The sequence below is a fragment of the Parus major genome, chromosome 18 (assembly GCF_001522545.3).
Source record: "Parus major isolate Abel chromosome 18, Parus_major1.1, whole genome shotgun sequence".
NCBI classification, from domain to species: Eukaryota; Metazoa; Chordata; class Aves; order Passeriformes; family Paridae; genus Parus; species Parus major.
Window position 1 is genome coordinate 6439330 of NC_031786.1, and position 19660 is coordinate 6458989.

At 38.9% G+C, this 19660-nt stretch overlaps 1 protein-coding gene across 2 annotated transcripts in view; it reads right to left on the reverse strand.

The window, feature by feature from the left end:
• GRB2 (growth factor receptor bound protein 2) overlaps positions 1–19660 on the reverse strand; it is a 41966-nt gene that overhangs the window by 10328 nt on the left and 11978 nt on the right. Inside the window, exons 1-2 of one of the 2 annotated variants that reach the window (XM_033518606.1) lie at positions 717–764; positions 329–426 (exon numbers count right to left, since the gene is read on the reverse strand). In XM_033518606.1, the coding sequence (XP_033374497.1) occupies positions 329–426; positions 717–749 (131 nt within the window). In that variant the 5' untranslated portion in view covers positions 750–764. Of the gene's footprint in view, positions 1–328; positions 427–716; positions 765–19660 lie in introns of those variants that run through there. The other variant, XM_019008525.2, reaches the window with a different exon arrangement.

Genomic DNA, 19660 nt, shown 5'->3' on the forward strand with positions numbered 1-19660 from the left:
CACTTTTCCTGGGGCAGTGCTAGTGACAACAGTTTACTGAAGGGTTTTCTGCTGTTTTATGGCTGCTAACTCCAAGGTTGCTGTGTTTGACCCTAAGAAACAGCAGAGTAAGTACCACAAAGGCCTCCCAAAACACCCTGCTATGCTGCTACTGTGAAAAGAGCTAAAGAAAACACTACAGAGATACACAACTCACAAGCCATCCTTTATCTGTCCACACATTGAATAGAACTGGTAAACTGGTAAAATTTTAGCAGAAAACCATCCTTCTGTTTGTGAGCATGCCAAGAGTAAAACCAAGGGAGCCTGTCCCAAAAGCTCTACTTACGGATGGGGTTTCATTTCTATGTAGTTCTTGGGAATGAAGCCATCTTTTCCATTGAGTTCTGCCTTGTACCAATTCTGATCGCATTCTTCATTCAAAACCTGAAGGAAGAAAGCAAATAAAAATTAAGCTTGAGATACATTCAAGATACAAACAACACTGATGGAGGTACCAGGTTATTCTTCCCATTTGTGTTGAGCAGTTTTTATATTAATAAAGTTAAACACATTCAAACAACAAATGTAGATGAACAAAGTTCCTTCTTTTTATTTTTTAAGGGGACACTTTTCTTGCTGTAATTTTAAACACGAATGAAAGATCAGGAGTCACAAGAGAGGAGCCACATGAAAAGGTAGTTTTAAAAAGCACAAATTGATATTTCAAAGCATACTTGCTCTAAAAACTTCAATGCTTTATTTTTCATTGACTTTCTGTCAACTGGTATGGTGCAATAGGCAAGCCTGGTGCATTGACTGAAAGAGGTCTCTCCAATATTGTATTATGTTCTGTAAGTAAAACCATGCTACTGTTTGAAACTACCTATCCTCAAGATGATTTTGTGTTGGAAGTAAACGCCTCAGAGAACCTGCCCCCTTCCCTTTAAGATTAAACATCACAACACCACTTTTCCTCAAGCACTTTAATTTCTCCTCAGCTTTCTCAGGAGGATCCAACAAAAAGCTAGATCTGTGGTAAAAAAATAAAAAAGCCTCAAGTCACAAAAGTATCATATGATTAGCCTGAATGCAGGAAGATGAGGAAATGCAAAGAAAAGAAACATGAATGCAGATCCAGAGATCACATACTACACACACACAGTTATGGTGAACATATCCACCAAACCCCCAAACTAACTCTTTTGCTGTATAATTATGTTTCTTTATTTCAAGGGTGGTGAGAGGAAATTAAAGAAAAAAAAGGAAAGAGAAAGTAAAAGCAGACAAGAATTTGCAAGTGCATGTCTTATGCAGAAAATTATACTCTAAAGATCAGTGCTTGCTGCCTTTCAAAAATATAATAGAGATATCCATCCTTAGGCCCATTTCAGGATATTTTCAGCTGAAGAGGCTTTAACACTTAAAAGATCCCAAGTACTAACTTACACGTAGATGAAACATTCAAGCTGTCTTTTGTGCAGTTACTACTTTGGGCTTCCATGCATTTATTTACAAGCACTGCTCCAGCATGCACAGCAGAGTTCATTTAGCTGGGGTAATCTGAGCACAGGTCATGAGCAGTTCAAGCGTGGCACTGTTAAGGCTCTGAGGTAAGAGCTCACACGTGCAGAGCTGCCCTGGATCAGCTGATGTCTGCTGGACTGCCTTGGAGCTGTGGGACAGCACCTGGGCAGGGACTGATTTCCTCAACACAAAATACAGTGAGAGACACCAGCAGCAGCTCTGGGATATTGAACAGGGATGACAGAGATCAAAAACAGGTGTGTAAAAAAAGTGAATCGTGCAGAGACCAGGGAAGCCCAGATGTGTAACTCAGTCATGTAAAGATTTCAGCACACAGCTTCCAAGAATCAGTAATTTGGGGCTGTTCTGTAATTTAAGCTGCCCTCAATGGAGTCCTGCACAACAGAACACAACTCAAACATAATATATCTTAATATGATTTCAATCTTGCAGAACGGTGTGCATTCCTTTATCAGAGATATCCCCCAGGAGCTTTGGTAAGCTCATGTGCTACAGACTTGTTTCATCACCATCAGAGAGCAGCTAAGGGATCTGGCAGTCTGTTCTTTTCCCAAAAAGAATGGGTAAAATTGTAGTTTCACCTGAAAGACACTGCCACAGTTTTGGGGGTTTGGCAGTAGGTATTAAAAAATTATCAGAAATTCTAATGTCTAAATGTAAATTATTTTAATGAGTTTTATCTTGCTCTAAAGATATGCTAATAGATTTGGAGAAGCCAAATCACATTGGGCTTTGGGTACTCATTAATGCCTGGCCTGAAGCCAAATGCCAGCAGGGAGCAGTGCTGAAGGATGCATTAAAGCTTTGTGACCAGAGTAAAAAATAGCTGATTAAAGGCAGGGTAACCTAACTGCCTACATATCTGCATGTCCAACCTGTTCAGGGGACTTCTGCTGTAGTGATGAGCCCTTCATAGCAACCCCTCAGCGGCTTTGTTTGCTCCCAAGACCTTTTCCTGCCTCCCAGCCAGGCTGACGTTATCTTCACAGCCCGTTGTCCTTTCTAGGATCATTTTAACGAGCTGTCACAGCTCCATTCACACCCTGGCAGGCAGCCAAGGATCCATGCCCTGTGTTATGGATCGGAGAGCTCATGCACACACACACTCACCCTGCAAACACCCCTTTCTGGGTTCCCTTTCTGGCTCTTCCAGAGATAACAGAACACACTGTTTTCTTTCCAAAGCTCCATGTTCCCGTATCATTTCAGCAGGAGTCCTCTCCACAACACAGATCTACAAAACCATTTCTCCTGACAGTGTCAGACACCCCTGGAGCTGCTCCCAATGCTTAGCCAAGCAAAACTGACTTGTACTGAAGTACATTAAACTTTGAAGTCACATGAACAAGGCTGGAATTCTGGTAGTTCCTATGAAGTTATGGAGCTATTATTATAAAAACTGCAGAATAGTCCTGTAAAATTTCAGCTTTAAAAAAAAAATTATGCCACTAACATCCATTAGTGAAATGTAACTAAAGTAAGTCAGGAACACACATAAGAATCTTTGTGCATTGATGCATCTGCCTTTGATGTTTACATCTGACACTGCTCTCTTATTTTAAATCATAAATCCATTGAAATTAAAGAACTGACTTTAAGCAATTAAACCATTTTACTGCAAAATGTTTCATGAAAAGCACTCAGTAAATCTATCTATTCTATACCTCCAAACGACTTCCAGAGAATAAATAATATTAAAATTTATCATCTGGATATTAAAACATAGTGCTATGTCTCTAAGAAAAATATTAATTCTTAACTGAACTACAGTAAAATTTCCCTGAACTTACCAAAGCTACAAAATTTAATCTAAGTACCACATGCATCATTGGATTTTGCTTTGAATAATTCGCCAAGTACAAAATGAAAACACAGATAAATTAATAACAAAATGAAACTTTAAAGATTCACTGCTCCACACTGGACAGCCTTCAAGGTCTGCAAAAAATCTGAAACACTTTTTTTATCTCAACTGTTTAAAACTGCTGCTCTCTGTGTAGGTCAAAACCTAAAGAGTTCCTCTGCTTCCAATCCCATGGCTGCTATACATTCAGTCAGGTTTATGACAGAGTGACTCTCCTTTCACACTGGGGCATCTGTGCCTGTAAGGAGGAAGGATATTTTTATCCCCTCCATTTGAAGCCATGCTGTCATGTGATGTCCTCAGCCCGCAGTCAGCCCTGTTTTACAGTAACAGTGGCTCAACTGCGCCCAGCAGTTTCCCAGTTTGATAACAGCTCTTATCAACAAAAGCCCATCTGTTCCCATGGAAATGGAGAAGAGGCACCGCAGAACTTGTGTGGTAAGACAGTTCCCAAGTTTCAGCTGGAACGGTTCACACACAGCAACAATCCCCAGCCATATTCAATTCCATACCTAATGAGTATTTCCAAGCACACCCTTGGGAACTGTACACCAGTCTCAACCCTCTCAAAACCAAACTGCTTTCAGGAACACACAGGCACTAAACTGGGAAGATAAGCAGATCTGGCTCAGCTCTCAAGCTGACACCCATATGCAAACATGAAACTAAACATAATGCCTCAAATGTTATGCGCTGTGAATTTAGCTAAATTAATCAGCATGTTTCCGTTTTGGAGAGACAAACCCCAAAAAATGTATTGAGAGGGCTCTGAGTTTTGGCTGAAGCTCCTCTTTCTCCTGAACTCCAAGGTTCTGGGACTCCTGCTGCAATAAATGAAAAGGAAAACGTAACACAATTGCTGCAGTAGCACCTGTTATTGCCAATGTAGTTTTTCAGGCAAAGTCACAATGACAATGCCACAAAGAAAACAATGCAGTATATTAAAAATATTCCCAAAGTCTGAAGAATCCAAGGAAAACATTCATGACACTCAAACTAGGGCAGGAATTAAAATTTATTAAGTGGACAAATGTTTCAAAGAGAACAACTCTGCAACTGGATTTCTAAGCCTGGAAATTACTTGTCCCAGGATAGAACAGCCCTTGGGAGCAGAGTTCTCACCCTCAGAGAGGGTATTAAAGAAGAGGTGCTTTAACACTGCTTTTTATTTCAGTGAAAAATGGTCCTTTTCTGCTCTGATAGTTACAAACTTCTCTTTCCAAACCCTAAATAATATTGCCGTCCATATCTACTGCACAAAACTACTCACCACTGGAGGTTTGTGCAATACAAACATTTACACATTATTCAGAATTACCCAAAACTTCTGAAAGGGTTGATGGGGAGAAGTAGTTGGGTAAGATTACAGGAAATTATGTTATTTTTGACTGCATGAGATAAAGACAAGTTGTCACTACAATTCCATGTAATATTTCACCATGCAAAACTCAAATCCATAGGAAAACTGACTAAAGTCATCAAGAAATCCACAGCTGCACTGGCTGGCAAGCACAGTATAAGATCTGTTGTAAAAAAAAACAACTCCAAAGAGAGGACTGGACCAAAGAATTAGCATTCAACCTTTTACAAAACCTCCTTTGATATTTTTGTAGGTAACACAAGAATACTTGAGCCAACTTTATGTTAGCTGAGGCACAGTCTAGTCTAGCCACAAGGACAGAACTCAGCACAAACTCACCCTGCCTCCCAGGCCTTGCCAGTCTGGTACTACCATGTCCCCTCTGGCAAAAGTCTTCAATTGTGAAGAGTTATTTATTAAGGATAACAGGAAAAAGTGAAGTAAAAAACCCAATCTAGACAACAATTCTCTTTCCCTATGGCTCACCTTTTTTGGTTAATGTGACAGAAAACCCCAGTATTTTAAAGTATACTGCAGTGAGTTCCATAATGGAGATTCTGGAAGGGATCAATAAAGTTCAACAAACTTTTCCATAGGTCTTGCATTCCTCCTGTGTAGGAAGCTTCCACTAGCACATACACATGGAGGTAAAATGATAACAAATGTGCCAGTTCTGCCTCTCTGCTGTTGTGGATAGAGAGATTTCAGCCCCAGTGACTACAGAATTCCTTTCAAACTAGTCCTCCCACTACTACCACCTGTATAATAAAGGTTAAGCTGTAGATACCACAAATAGTCTATTTTCAAAAAGGTTGATGGAAAATCTCCCTAACAGAAAGCATGGCAACCTGAAGCAAAAAATCAGTATTAGTGATTTTAGAGCTCAAACAAAAATAGCTTTACAGAGCTTGAAGTAGCTACAGCTCACATTCTAATTAGGCTTTCCACATCTCAAAGATCCCCAAGTGTTTCCGAAACAGCAGGGACTCTCAGAAGTGAGATTCATTTTATGTTCAGCAACTTTATGGTACTTAAGTGAACACTAATTCTGACAAACTTCATAATGTGAGGACTACTTTAACATTTGATGTTGCAAGGAATGCACGGTCTCATTCCAGTGCCTGATCAAAATGGAGTGCACAGCAGTAAAAAGCCTGTTAGCACAGCCTAAACTACACAGCTTGGCCCAAATAGTGGAGAGCAGAATGCTTAGGGATTCACAAGAGCAGTTTCTTAAAAAGAGGAAGGGGAGTGTTGTTTTTCCCCAACAGACCAAGGGTTAGTTTACAGTGACTAAAGACCAGGACCAGCCACCTTTTGTAACGAGCTGTAGTGCTCAGGATGTTATCACGGAAACAGAAGACAAAACATCCTTCCTTAATCTCAAACCCAATCCAGACCAAATTTGGAAGCCTGAAGAGCACAGCATTTGGCTGGTTTTCTATTGTGCAGTGTGAATTAATTCACTCAGGTACTACTAGGGATGGGCATTTGCTTGTGAATGAGTTATTCACTGAGGTTTTATTTAGCATTGCTTAATTTAGGATTACATAGGGTCCCAGCAAAACCACCATTGGTGAAGCACAAACTGAAGAACAGGTCATATGCTGAAGCCTAGAGAGCTCTATGCCATCCTCCCTCTTTTTTCCTGAGGAAAGAAAACAGCCTTGAATTCTGAGTACAAACCTGCTTTATCTGAGAAAGGTTCAAAATCCAAAACCAGACCCCAAAACAACCCAAGTGCATATATGCACACGTCTACATAAAGAACAGAGCACACATTGCATCAAGCACTAAAGAAATCCTCAATTTTGAGAAGAAAAATTTTGAAAGAGGTCTTTTTACCTTGGTCAGAGTAAGGTCTCCTGGTTTCTATTCCTATATCTGCTGCTATAAATTCCAGGCCATCTTACAAAGGCTGTTTCAAGCTGCAACTTCAAGTTTAGCAACATGGACACCAAGCATAAAACACATCTGTTTTCATGTGCTCTAGACTATTTATCCAAGTACAACCAAGTACAACCTTTCAGTCCTTTAATGAAATTATGAGGTTTTTGTAAAAGCTCTTGGCATAAGCTCTGAGGGATGAAGGTTGAAAGTCACTAACAAAAAATAATAAAAAATAGCTATCATACATTCTAAAGAGAGTATTTCAGAATTGTTTTTGAGCTTAACAGAGAAACAGCAGAAATATCAGCCGTGGGTTTGTGGCAGTTTGCAAAGCATATCAAAATTATACATTTCTCACTTTCTGCACTTCTCTTTGTGCTGCCTCTGTTGTAAGCCAGGACTTGATAGTGTATCTCAAACAAAAACTGAAAAAGGTAAGGAAGAACAAGCAATCATAGCATGTGCTTGTCCTTTTAGAGCTTTACAACACAAATGAAGCTGGTCACTACAGTAAAACTGAAAATACCCTGAGGAAATACACATGCCTGGCAGCCCATAGATCAGACATTCACAGCTTGCAAAATCCATTCCTAAACTGCTTTGGTGTAACAATTTTACTTGAATACCCAGCAGTTCCTACTTCTATTTGCATGTGTCCTGTTTGTCCTGCTGTCTCCCACTAAAATGCACTGCTGGAGAATGTATTTTTCACCATCTCAGGAGAAAGCAGATACACCTGTCACAGAGACAGGGACAATGCCTGTGATTATACAGCAGAAGGCAGAGCTGCTGGCTGGCTGTTCCACATGTTGCCTTTGAACACACCACAGTCAAGGACCAAAACATTCACTAAAGGACACGAGGTTTGTATGAAGCACAAGATAGAGCACCACTAACAACCAGCCCCTGATCACCTCATGCTTGGTACCCCAAACCTCTACAGATATAAAATTCTCAGAATTTCTCTGTCAAGAATGACAGAGGAAAAAATGCTGAAATTAGGACAATTGTCCTTTCTGTTCTAAAGGGACATCAAACTACAGTGCTCCCCAGCTACAGCCTTACATGCACTGAGTGGAAGAACTGTTTTGCATGGTGAGCAGGTATTACAGCCCTGTCTGTAAAACTAAACATGAGGTGACATCACTTTGATTTCAACCAATTTTCCACTGTAATGTTTGGGGTACTTTCAGAGGAACTGACAACAAGTGAGTTACTCACTGTCATGCACTGGTGCAGTGATTATTTCTGCCTAAAACTCTGACAGTTTATTGATCCTTGTTGAACATCTTTTTATTTTCACACTTCTTCAAACCATCATCACAACTGGCATACAAGACAAATAACATTTATATTTTTTTCCTTTATATGCATGGTTTTGTTTAAACTGTTTTATTACAGTTCTCAATACACATTCATTTTACACTGCAGATATATTAACAGAGCAATAAAAACAACTTTGCTTCATCTGGTTTTAAAATTTAAAAGCTTTAGGATTCTACTAGCTATATTCTTATTTAATATTGATTACTTAATATATTATAGCATTGTAAATTTTACAGAATGTTAAACAGTCTTACTCAGCTCTTTGTCAGAAAGATACCAGGAATTATATCAGACAATTAATTATCTACAGGACAAAGTTTCCTAAGTTAATTACACCCAACAGGACATATTGAAAAATGTATTTGAAAAAACTGTGCAACACTGTAGTTAATCTGATACTTTTGTGCATCTCTTATTGATGTAGGTTACATCTCTTAACATCTCTATGTTACTTTTGAACTTTTGTGCATTTCTTATTGATGGTCCTCAAAATCCACAGTTAAGTCATGCCTTGAAAGGCACAAAAATTTAATTCTACTAAACAGAGCTATAAGCCAAGATCTGGTTGATTTAAGCCTTTATTCACAAATAATGATAACAGCAGGCATCTCTCAATGCAGTCAGCAATCAAACTGTTAACACTGATACTGCACACATCTTGACCTTGGAATTAACAAGCTATCCTTGGGAATTCATACTTCTGGAGCAGGAATAACCTCTCTGTAGCAACTGAACAATCAGAACTTGACAATCAGTATTTACTAATTTCTTTCCCACCTAAAACCCACATGTACTTTTCTGCCTGTCCCCAGGGCATACTCTGCAATTTGCATTTGAAAGTAGAGAAGAAGGGAAAGCCCACGTTCCACTACCCTGAGACAGCTGCCCCAAATGTCACCATCACTCAGGTCAGGTCCCAGCTGCAAAGGCTCATCACTGGCCAATGAAGTTCAAGTTGCTATTTCCTCTTAGCACCAAAAAGGTTTTACAGCCTCAGTGATCTATAAATAGTATTATCACCATCTATTTGAACTGCATTTTCTCCAATTTCAAAATACATCCTGACCTCCCCATCCATGCATTTCAAACCTCCATCCTACTGAGAACAGTGAAATAGAGGGTGTTGAAATCTCATTTTGAGATGAAAAATGAAAATTACTTTTTTAAGGACCACAAACAATTTTCTGAGCGATTTCTGCAAAGCAACAGTGCCAAGAGATCCTAGGCAGGGTCTGAAAACCCCTCCACAAACTACTGTCAGTCTGTGCAAAGAAGCTTCTTGAAATACATACCTGCAAAGTATGTATGTTTCAATATAATATATTTCAAGATAATAAATACAGAATTAAATTCATAAAAATACACTTTCCTATTGCTGTTAGGATGGGCAACAGCAGTTGCACCTGCATAATTTGGCTGTGGTCATAAAATTTCCCAGGCTTATTGATGGAGAACAAAATTATATAAATGCTTCTGGGATGGAAGGACAAAGATTTTTATTAAGCAGACTTCACACACAAAATGGAAAAGAGTAACTAGTGATAGTTAGACTAGAAAATAGTATTTAAAGTAATCTAGAAAGCCTCATTACTTTTCTACTGTGTTACGAAAAATCATCACCCAATCTCCAGGCTATATGAGGCGTTTAGATGCAAGGCTTACTGCAGCTGCCTTACACCAACAGACACCACAAATTAAAGACTTGCCTCATCAATCCAGGGCTTCAACAACTGTTTGCTAGAATTTTGTACAGGACTCTTATGGATGTTGTTTACAGAGCCAACTTCTGCCTCAAAGGGACTGCAATCTTGCCAAGAGCCAAGTTCAGGGGAGCAAAGAAGAAAAGCTTTGTGTTTGCCACAGGAAAGGTTCACTGTGCTCATCTGAATTATCCTCTTCTTACAACAGAGGTGATATGATTCACATCAAGTGTCAAAGTCAACGAATTCTCAACATCTTTATTTTTCCTTCCACTCTTGACAGCTCCTCACTGAAGTTATTACCAGGGGAGTGTCACATCAACAGCTCTTACCTCACCATCTATTCCCCCTTCCTCCTCCACTACCCCAAATGGAACAAGCTTGCTATCACTGAGCCAGCTCATGCAATTCTTTATTCTTTGCAATTTCCTACCTCTCATTTGAATAAACAAATACTTCACTGTTATCTAAAAATATATTAAAACATTGCCAACAACTCAGCACTTAAAGCAAAACAACCATCACCACCCAGTGTGAATGCACAATAGAAGTAGCATTTTCGTAAGGCAAATTTTTAGAGTTCTTGAGAACTGCAAGGAAAATAACTCAAGTTACAAAAAGAAAAGGTTGCTCTGCCATCATGACACCTGGCCAAATGCACAGCCCCAGGGCAGGAATGGAGACTGCCATCCATGTCAGCTTGGGGTGGCTGATCCAACTCGAATGGCAGTGGACCCAGCATAACTACCTTGAATCAAATACAATCTTACCTTAAAAAAAAGAAAAAAATAAAAAAAGGAAACTCCCACCCAAGTCCAGAAAACGAAGCCAAAACATAAAAAAGCCACTGAATACAAAAAACCCCAAAACACAAAACCAAACCCAAACTCCACCAAACCCTTGTCCAGCCCACAGTGCAGCTCTCCGAATGTCTGTGCTACCACAATACCAGTGACACTCAACACAGAGTGTTCTGTCTCTAAAGCTTGGACATGCCCTCAAGACACAACTCCACAAGTGGAGTTTGTCACAGCACTAAATTCAGCTTCTCCCTGTATTTTCTTCCCTCCAGCCATTCGTTCTCACCTCTTACTCTCCACCCCCATGCTGTGCTGGCCCAAGTGTTTGAGGAGTTAGTAAGACAGGAAGGAGTGAAAGAGAAAACAAACAAACATCATTTTCAAGGGCTGATTTTTTTCCAACTTGCTCAGTCCCAGTGAAGCTCGGTTACTTGGGTGAATTGTGTTTCCACAGAGCACAGGAATTACAACTAGAGGAGAAGCTCAAGTGGTCCCTGTACTGCACAAAACAATAATGCCTTGATTAGTCAGACACTCCAAGCAGTTGGAGTTGCAGGCAGCAACTTCAGTGATGTTCCAGCATTGCAGCTTCTCTCAACACCAGGTATAACAATAAACACCACTGTACAGAAAGGCACCATTTAGAGGATCTATAAAAATGACAGACCAAACACAGGTGAAGGAACTTGCTTCTTCCTATCCCAGCTTCAAAGCTATATCACATCTTTTCCCCCTTTCTCCAAATGTAGCTTCAGAATTGGAACTGGCAAATACGCTCCATGTTCAAAGATGACCAGTAGAACACTCAGAGCAATATCCAAATGCTTTTAAAAGAATTCCCTACACTATCTAATCTAGAACTCCATCAGTGCAGTGCAATAAAATCTCAATTATCTGAATCTGTTCAAACAGGAGTTACAATGAAATACCAATTGCTTAAAGGCAGAGAATCACATTTGTTTTTTAACTTCCACCACCAGCAGCTGTCCTTTTGCTTTTTTTTCATTTCCAGGCCTGAAGAAGCACTATCAGTTGTTTTATAATTGATGCCCAAATCTGTGTAGAGGACAGAGTTTCCTCACTAGGTTTCAGACAAAGAGCTCTTGTAGTCTTCAAAGTCCACCTGACAATGTTCAGTAAAACATGTTAGCCCAGTGCAGAAGTCTTCTCTGTCAAACTATAGGGTTAACCCTTTACAGTCAGTTAAAACTGAAATGACTTGCCAGTAACCAGAGTGAAGCTGCAGACAAGGGAAAAACAGGGAATTTTGTGTTACATTTGAGTTGTCCCTGGGTATTTTAACAGCTATGTATTTTCCAGCATTTTGCATTAAATTCTGTGTTCTTGTAAGAAGATGAGGAGACAGTCCATGAAGTTTTATATTTTTGTGTCAAACACTGAGACAAAGCTCTGGAAAATCCCATTTCGTTTCATAAAACCTAGTAAATGAAGTAATTCTGACCTATTGGGAACTAAGAATTTCCCAATCTTCTGAACTGTAATATCCACTACTAATTTGTTGTCATATGTGAATTCCATCCTTTGGAACTCAAGAGAGTTGATTTACTAATCATTTTAGACTGACTGTTAAGACAAAAAACCCCAAACAAAAAAACCCAACAAACACAACAAAAAAAACTCCAAAACAACAAACCACGACCACCAAAGTGTATGACTCCAAGTAGAAAAGTCTTTGAGTGCTGTACAGTTTCAGGACAAAATAAACATTTAATTTTTTTTTTAAATTTGTAGAACACACCTCAACCACCTTTTTTCACTACATTTTTTGTAGCTGTTGAAGAAAGGGTTAAAGCCAGGACATTTTCAAATCTAGAGATTAAGAGTAATAAGATCAGAATAATAAGATTACGATAATCTGCCTCACACACATAGCTAGGATCAGACCTAATCTCTTCATTTTGAGACAGATGGAAAAAGCATGAAATCAGAGATAACAGGAGGCAAATTTCCTAGAACCGGCAGCTTTGCAAGGTCTACCATATCTGTAAGTCAATATTTTGCTAGATTTGTACCTATTTAACCAATTTAATATAAGATACTGGAAGGGAAAATCAGGCATCTCTAAATCCATACTACATAAACAGCAAGTAATACCTCAGTGTAATTTTAATAAACTGCAGACTATTAAAGACTAATTTACTGAGACTGCAGCAGTACCATTCCCAGATGCTTTAACTGGGAATGCAGTGAGTAAAGAGCAAACCATTTGAAAAACAAAGATCTTAACACTGCGCATGACCAGAGGCTGTTCAATGATTTTTCCTATGGGGTGGACAAACAAGAAGTAGCAATTTTTATTTGTGACCACTCTGACAGAAAGCATTCACAGGAATAGACAGTTTTAACCTTGCTTTAAGACAGAGTATTAAAGAAATGCAGCATGGAACCATCCCTTCACTCTTCTTTCTGCAGAATATGAACACTGGCAGAGGGGAGGGGGGAACATATGAAATAGTCTCAAATATACAAGAGAGTGGTTATGAGTGCTACTGTTCTCCTACCTCAGTGGAAGCTGGCCAAGAACAGGGAAAATTAAGAAAAAAATTTAGAAAGAAAAAAAAAGAAGGAAAAAAAAAAGCATGCTGGATTTTAGCACTAAAGAGGCTCAGGATGATGCCCTAGGACTAAGTAACACTGTTAAGGGAAATAGAGGTAAACAAGCAACCATGCAAGGAATTAGAAACATACCGGTGGCTGTAAGATAAATGGAAAATTGTTTTTCAAACAGGTACCAGCTCCTAACTTTTTCCCTGAAAAAAACAGCCTTATGCTGCAGGACAGTAAAAGCCTCAGTCTCTCTAAATCAGATCCTGCAACATGACACCTCAGAGGTTCAATGTGACAATTTAGCAGCACTTTAAGACAGATATGCAAAGACCTGAGAAAGGGAAAAGAAGAAGTGCCCCAAGACCCAGTCTCTTACTGAGCACGTTCACCTGTCTGTTCAGACTAATTGCTCTCTAAGTTTAAGAGCACAGTTCCCATGCATTTGCTCTTGGCCAGTGATTTTACACGTCTTAATTCAGCCCACAAAAAGCCTGTTCACTCTCACAGCCCTCGTGATTTTGTATTGTATTATACAGACACAGCCACAATTAGGAATTTGATTGCTCTCCACATAAAGCTCTTTATTGCCTCAACCCTGTTTGTATAGATGCAGGACTTGCTGCCCACCTCTTTAATCATTTAAAATATTAAATTTAACTCTCCTTTGTGGGGAAGATGTCCAGATCTGCCCAAAGCACTTACTACCCATTTCATTTTGGGATGGCTCCCTGAGGAAAGCCAGAAGGGGAGACCTGATCCCCTCAGCTCTGCAGGGCTGCACCAACAATCACATCCCTACAAAAAGAACAGCAGCACCAATAGTGTAATTTTACCCTCCTGGCAGAAATGAATTTTTGCTATCAGAATCTTAATCCAATGGCATGTAATCAAACCCTTGCTTAAAACAAGACACTTTCATAACTACATCAGAAATTCACTTATAAAGCAGCATTGACTAAAATAAAGAGAAATTAATGGTGCTTATCTTTCCCTTACAAATCAAGGCAATTTCAGTGCATAGAGCCAACAACATTTTGGCTCAGTGTGACATAAGAGCTCAGTTTTCTACAATATAAAAAAATTGTTTAAGGCATTTAAACCACAAATTTACCACTGAGGAACTGCAATGTTACTTATCGGTGATTTGTCTCCTGCAGAGGGACAGTTTTAATCAGTGAAATTTTTATTGTTTGTTTAATGTTTTTATTGATTCATGTCTAGCAACATCTTGAATTGAAGAGGAAAGGGACAGATATTTAATCTAGCTGATCTTCACAGTGAGAATATTTAATAGAAAAGGGAACTCTCCTCAATTTCCTGTAACTGCAAAGCTGGTCCCACTTCCTTGCTGCTAGTGGGACATGCACACACAAGCAGAAGACACTTGCAAATGGTTTTTGATATGAATGTTGAACATCATCTGACTCTTTCCTGCCCCGTTTGCATAATGCTAACCAGCCCAAAAGGCAGCAAACCCGAGTGTGACAGATCAGACCACACTGGAGGCAGGTTGCACCACTGGCTCTATAAAACTAAACTCACCAACATTTCACAGGATGAAATCACAATCTCACCAAAAAAGATGAAGCTTTACTGTACAATATTATGTGAATATCAGTGATTTCTGTGGTCATGTAACACTGAATGGGGGAGAATAAAAGGATAATAAAGAGGCCATTTAATGTAAAAAGATTTTTGGGGAACTTGCTTTTAAAAGCCTTGAGAGGGCACACTGCTGTTTCCTTGCACCCATGTTTCAGTGAGTGCAGATCACCAGTCATACTTCAAAAGACACCCAACAAAGAAACAAACCTGATGGTTTAAAAGTAACAACAATAACCCAACCAGAATTATGCTAGTGTTGCACTAATAACCCATAGTTCAAAGACAGTTCAAACATGTTATGTGGGGATGTTGGTCAGAGACAGAAAAGACAGGATTCACCAAGATTCATCAACAAACAGCCACAGTTTATTATGGCAGCCTCCTTTTATAGGTGGCTCAAAACTCCCAGGCCTTGCCAACTGATTGGTCTGGGTCTTAACAACACCTAGCTCCTTGACCCGTGCTATGTGTGCATTCTGGATTGAACATGATTGGCTGTTTGAGTTCAAATCTATCCTATAATTGCTCACTCAGGAACTCGTGTACTCCTGAACCAGGCAAGAAGAACTGGATTTTTGTTATGGCCAGATTTATCTTGTCCGGCTACAGACTGTCTGTGCTGTGACACAAACAATCCATTCTTACATGCTGTTCAAGACATCTCTGGAGGCTGCTAAGAGATGCAACTGTGGTCATTTCCACCTGGCCAGGTTCTACTAAGAGAAAAAGATTTTAAATAACAAATGTACTGAAAGATCTTTGTTCACCAAAGCCATGATTAACACTGAATTCAAACTTCTGGGCCTGCAAGAAGCAAACCTTAATGTCAAAAAAAACCAGTCACCAAGGCAAACACATTAAATAAAATACATATTAAAAACTATACAGGAGAAATGTATTTCAGTGGATTTTGCAGTTAAATAACCTTTCTGAAAATAAAATTAATCACAAATTTTCTTCACAGGTTGTTCTGTGCAATTATTCTAACAGTTTTAAAAGCCAGTAGAACCAAACTGCACCGACTGGTTAAGCTCAGTGATCTTTCCAAATCTCCAGTTTCCCAAACAACTGGTTTTAGTTATAAATCCTTCATTCATTTTCCAGGTTTCCATAGGTCTTAGATCATGAGGAATACAACTTGTCAATATTCTTAACCTTGTATCTTAAGTAATTTTATGACGAACACTTGGGCAGTGTTCTTACCCACTTATGCACACTTATCAATCACCAATCCCATCTTTTACAGAAGTGCCAATATTCCAGCCTCTCTAGCACAAAGCTTCCTCAGTGCTTTCCCAGTGACTCCTGCCTTTAGCACATGCAAACCTCAATAAGGCAAATACACTAAATTCTCTAAAAACAGAGTAGGATTGGTGTACCAACATCTCACATTGATCTTCAATTACAGTAACTTTCAGAAGAAATGTATGATTGTTTTCAGGCTGCTACAGGATAATGAACTATTATATCCCAGAAACTTTTAATAGCATTTAAGTTTAGCCTATTTTTGGGTCACAACAGGCTTGAGTCAAAAAGTTATGATTCATTCCAACATTAATCCATTTTTCTTTCTTCTCTAAACTCATCATTAAATGAAAGTTCAATTAGTGGAGAACCAATAGGATACAGAATGAAAGATCCACAATTCTGTTCTCATAAGTCTGGAATAACAAATTCTGAAGTCACAGTGGCCTCAATTTAACCATAAAAAGCTCAACAATTTCCAAACAGGAAAGCTTAGCCTTTTTTTCAAAGAGAAAAGAAAAACACCCTCCCACCAGAGCCTGTAAAAACACACACTCCTCAGGAGACTGAAAAAAGAACATGCTTTGATAACTGCTGATGGAGAGAGGAACTGGAGAGAAGGCCAGCTGAACCACAGACATGGAATCAGATGGCAAGGGATCATTCCTTTAAAACAAAATTATCAAAACTAAATGGCCTTTGTCTAAGCCCAAGAAGAAGCGCCAGAAATCACTGAATGGCAAAAAGTGGAAAGACTCTTTTGGAAAGGAGGAGGAAAGATGCCATTGTACAGCAAGGACCACAGTGGCCACAGCTGCTGATGGTCTGTGACATCCACTCATGCCAAAACACTCTTCTTACTCTGACTTCAACTGTGACAGTACAAGACCCAAGAACTCCAAAGCAAATTTAACTTTCATTCTACCTCAGAAAAAAGTCCAAAATCACAGCTGTGAGGGCTTCTTGAAAGCAAACTGCTGAATTACACACTGGAAGGGAGGAGAGAGGGGAAAATGAGAAGAATTTAAAAAAAAAAGAGGGGGCAACATCTGCACATCAAAGTGATGCTTTAAAAAATCCCCTTGCATAAAGAAGTTCCTCTTTCACTTCAGAACTAATAAAATAGCATTTGTTCATATCAAATTCTCTCCATAAAAGGTAAATGCCATTTACTCACACAAAGTTTGAGTAGAACTTTTTATCATTAACAGACTGAGCCTACACTAGTCTCTGGTAACTCACTGTCCCATGGACTGGGCTAAGAAATAATTGTCCAGAGTTACTCAGGGTCAGGAAGAAGACCAGAATCCTAATACAAGAATAATTTTTTATATTTAAAAGGAGACACTACTTACATTATCTCAGAGAAATAGAAAATATGAAAGTGAAGCTCCACTCCAAGCACAGTGATACATGCTGCCTTTTTTAAAAAAATATAATATACTTTTTATACAAACATACTTTATATGTAACATACTTTAACATAACATTATTAGAAACACCAGCTATATCTACAATAAAAGTCAGATAAATAAAAGCTCCTCTCTTGGCTTGTGGGCAAAAATGAAAAAATCCAAGTCTCCTTGTATTAATAATGCAGAAATGCAAATATGAAATGTCAAAAGCAGTAACTTGCTCCAAAATCTTAAAGTCAAGACACAAAGGCACAAAATTTTTTTATGGAAAAGATCAGAGATAACTAAAATCATCTTCTAATTAGTGTTTCAAATTAGAGGAATTGTTCCAGGTCAAGAACAAATTAGAACAAAAATAGAACTCGATATGGCTCCATTGCAATAACCTGGAAGGGATATCACAATGCAGGTCACTGACACTCGAGGGTGTATTATTTGACCACAGACTAATTTTAAGCTTCCAGGTACATTATAGCAGCACAGTATCTCCACTCTAAGTCACAATAAAAGCTAAAGCATTAAAACTCTCCCTTTACTGGGAGATTCCAATCAGTAGATCAATGCCTTGGCCACAAAAAAAGCCCCCCATGGTCCTGACAAGGGGTCAAGCATTTCTATACAACAAAATGTGATTTTCAGACCATGCATTAGTGTGGATGCATCCAAAAACATTCCCAACAGTGAAGTTCTGGGAAGACCTCAATATGTGGAAGCCAACTCAAGGATGTACTGACCAACCAGGACCAGGCCTTATCTAAAGATTTTAAAATACATATGATGAAATGACAGATGCTGCTTGGTCCCAGCTGCTTTGCAGCAATATTACTGGTCCACAGCCATAATACCTCCCTGGAAATACAGAGAATATCCAATTAAGTTGACTCAGGCAGCTGCTTGGAGGCTGGGCTCTTCTGGCAAAGCTATAAAAGCAAATCTTCACCTCAGACCTTCACTTAATCAGAGGCAGGAGAGAACAAAAATATAACTCCATATAGAGGGCAGATGAATCACTCATTGTGATAAACTGGAAATAGTCACAAGGCTTTTCTAGGTTTTATTTGAGCTGCCTCATTTAAAAACCAAGCAACTCAACTTTTGGTTTCTTGTCCTCACAAATGTGCTCATTACCAACACAAGAACCACACCCCTGGTGGTTAAAAAGGAAACCAAAGGGTTAATGTCTATAGCAGAGGGAGGCTGTGCCACAAGATCTCAGAACTGGCTGAAGCGTCAGAAATCATCCAAGAAAGTAACAGAGGGGTGAAGTGGCAAAGCTCATCAAGAGAATGATGAAATGTACTCAAACCCTAAAATTCATCTGTTACACTGATAACTTTCAACACTAAAAGGCCAAGTGATAAATGTCAGATTAACTACAATATACAAAATAACACATGTGAGGAAAAACACTACCAAAAGCCCCAAAGAACTGTAAATGTATGAAGCTAAGGGTTTTAAACTATTACCTTTCAGCAATTATAACACCATCAAGGGGGCAGCAATTTGAAAATAAATTAGAAACTGTACCTGTGTCTCTTAAGAACAAAACTAAACAAATATTTTGACACTAAATTTGTGACAGCCCCTCCATGCTCTTAGTACTTACTTACATTTAGCATTTTTTGAGATGTGTTAAAATGAATGAAAGGAGTTGCAAAAAAACAAAAAACAAACCCAACAAGATAAAGTATGGAATGAGTTTTGGACTATAAGAGGTCAGACTCTATTTCCTTCTCAGAAAAAAAAAGAAAAAAAAAAGGAACAAAGAAAAGAAGACATTTGCAAATCAATTCTCTCCCTGAGAAGTACAGGCAAGTTTTCCTATTGTCTCTTGAAAGGGGAGGGGGAGAGAAGAAAAGAGGAAAATCAGTAAAACTCCTGGGCAGCCTGTTTCAAATGAAGCAAGTGTCTTTACTCCACACAGTACACTTTTACGTTGTGAGGATTTCATGGTGTAATGTACAGATTGATTCAAAATGGGTTTAGAAAGATGCACAGAAGGTGTGGCAACCAATACCCAGGCACAGCCTCCAACTGAGTGAGTCACTCCAGCCAGGAGTGAAGGAAGCCAACATCTTACACAGAGAGGAAGATGATGTCCAGGGCTAAACATCTGACCAACAATGAGCTCTGGAGGGGTCCATCTAGCCCTGTCTAGAATGGCAAATATACAGAGTACAAAGAACAGAGGAAAAATTTATGCATATTTCTTTTAACTGTGAAAATTGTGTGCTTTACTTCAGATGGGAACTGCTCCCAGAACACTGTGAAGAGTAAAATTCACTTCCATTAAAGAAAGTTTAAAGCACAGTACATAATCCATTACAAAGTTACAATAAACTGAGTATTATCTGTGGCAA